This window comes from Austrofundulus limnaeus, unplaced genomic scaffold (genome assembly GCF_001266775.1).
Source record: "Austrofundulus limnaeus strain Quisiro unplaced genomic scaffold, Austrofundulus_limnaeus-1.0 Scaffold866, whole genome shotgun sequence".
In the NCBI taxonomy this organism is placed as follows: Eukaryota; Metazoa; Chordata; class Actinopteri; order Cyprinodontiformes; family Rivulidae; genus Austrofundulus; species Austrofundulus limnaeus.
The window spans coordinates 47,306-49,475 of record NW_013953268.1 but is presented as its reverse complement, the minus strand read 5'-3'; the positions used below and the strand labels follow the sequence as shown (position 1 = coordinate 49,475).

General features: G+C 42.9%; 1 protein-coding gene across 1 annotated transcript in view; it reads right to left on the bottom strand.

Annotated features, from left to right (window-relative positions):
- The window catches only part of LOC106532999 (arf-GAP with Rho-GAP domain, ANK repeat and PH domain-containing protein 1), a gene marked incomplete in the record, with an annotated part of 27,525 nt that overhangs the window by 12,943 nt on the left and 12,412 nt on the right, over positions 1–2,170 (bottom strand). Inside the window, 3 exon segments of the mRNA XM_014029195.1 lie at positions 371–456; positions 624–823; positions 923–1,187. Coding sequence (XP_013884649.1) covers positions 371–456; positions 624–823; positions 923–1,187 — 551 coding nt within the window.

Genomic DNA, 2,170 nt, shown 5'->3' with positions numbered 1-2,170 from the left:
GTTTATACAGAGTGGTATGGTCAGTTTATACAGAGTGGTATGGTCAGTTTATACAGAGTGGTATGGTCACTTTATACAGAGTGGTATGGTCACTTTATACAGAGTGGTATGGTCAGTTTATACGGTCAGTGCATGCAGGGTCACATGGCATGTGCATGGGTGCCACGTGGCAAAGGTTTCACGTTATATTGCTATAAAACATCAACAGTGAGTAACACTGTGGTGGAGGTACAGACTGACATGCATCCACTGACCTTACATTTATTATCAGCAATCATTCAACAGGTAAAGTTATCAAAAGATTCCTGTATCAACCTGGAACAGTTCTTAAAGTTGTACAAGGGATTCTTTCTCCTATCCTACATCTCACTTGTATGAGTGGTTCAGTCCAGGCCTTGTTGTCCATCCTCAGACTGCATACCTTCGACAGTTTGCTGCCCAGAGCTCGATGCTGACCTGAGAACAGAAACCCAGTGAAGGTCAGTGACACTGTTAGCAACAGACCTGTTAGCTGTTAGCAGCATTACGTCATGATGTAAGGACCTTTACCTGAGAGCAAGCAGCATGTCTTTTAGCAACACAGCTAATTAGCAGTATAAGCTCATCATGCACCTGTCACTTACTTGCACAGTTGTGACAGATGACGAGCAGCAGGTTGACTGAAGCCCACTCAGGCCTGGGGGCTCCACAGTCACCACACACTTTGTTGTACGGATTCTCCCAGAGACGCAGTGCCACCTGGCTACAAGACAGAGCACTTTGGATAGTGGAGGACAGGCTGTCCATCCAGATGGACAGATCCTTGGTTGAATCAACAGATATACTGTAGGAAGAAGGCAGAGTCACACAGGAAGAATTACAGATGGGAATGTCATTCTATTAGACAGGTGAAACAGGTGAAACAGGTGAAACAGGTGCGTACTTGAAGGTCTTGTATGGAGTGATGAGAGTAAATGACTGCCTTCCCTTTGATTTCACACTGGCTACGCTCAGGGGGATGGAAAACGAGGCAATGCCCAACAGGAAGCTGTCCTTGTTGGGGTAAATCCACAGATCATGACCCCAGACAGCGGCATAGGCACGGCTACGAGTGTCCTTTATGGTGACTTGTCCATGCAGTTCTGGAGGGGGTGGGCTTTGCAGGCCTCGAGTCGCCAGTAAAGACGTAAGCCAACCTTGGTAGACCTCTATAGAGTGGAAACAGTTAATAGAAGAATCATCACAATCATTTTTCATCATCATTAAATACGTGCACTGCATGGTCCAAAAGGAGAGGAACTCCATTTAAATCCTGAACCCAGACATCCCCAAACAACATGGATGAAAGAACCCAGAGTCCCCAGGGAGCAAAATGAACAATAATGGTCTGATTTGGTGTCGAATACAGTTGAAACTGGTGTCAAATATGCTCTGTGACAAAATCTCCCGTGCATATAAGACTGATTAATATTTTTATAAACCTTCTCAACATTGTGCCAATTTTCCCCAACCAGGTGTAAAGTCCTGAATGAATAAAACTTCCTCTCAAGCTTTCATGTTGGCTCAACTTGTAACCAGTTGGAAACTGGCTGCTCACTCAGCTCTGCTCCCTGGGAGACTCTGCCCAACATACAGCAGACGTAATCCTGAAATAAAACAAATAATGTTCATGAATATTATATTTAGATACCAAGTCTTGGAAATGTCGGGGTTTTAACACCTTTATAATCCCAGTTTCTGTTGAATGGATTCCCCCTGACAAACAACCACAGGGATGTGTACCAGTTATCCTTTATTTTGAAATGCCTCTCCACTGCTCTAAATGTTGCYAACCTGTGTCTACATTGGTCCGTAAAGTAAGTTACTTACTACGTTAGTTTTCTAATATCTTTCTTTCTGGAGAGTCCTTCATTTTAAACAGAARAAAACTGATTAGATGAGAAACAAAACATTAAATAGTTACAATTTATAGCATTTTATATACATTTATGTACATTTTATATTTATAACATTTTATAGTTAGAGTGGTGGGAATGATAGGGTTCACACAGCAGGAGAGAGAATAAGGCAGCATGAGAATACAGCCTTTCTTGAGTTTCTGCTAATTTAAAGAAAATAAAGACTAAAGTCGAGGCAGATGGTCTCCTGTCCTGGACCAGTCCTGGACCAGTTCTGGACCAGTCCTGGACCA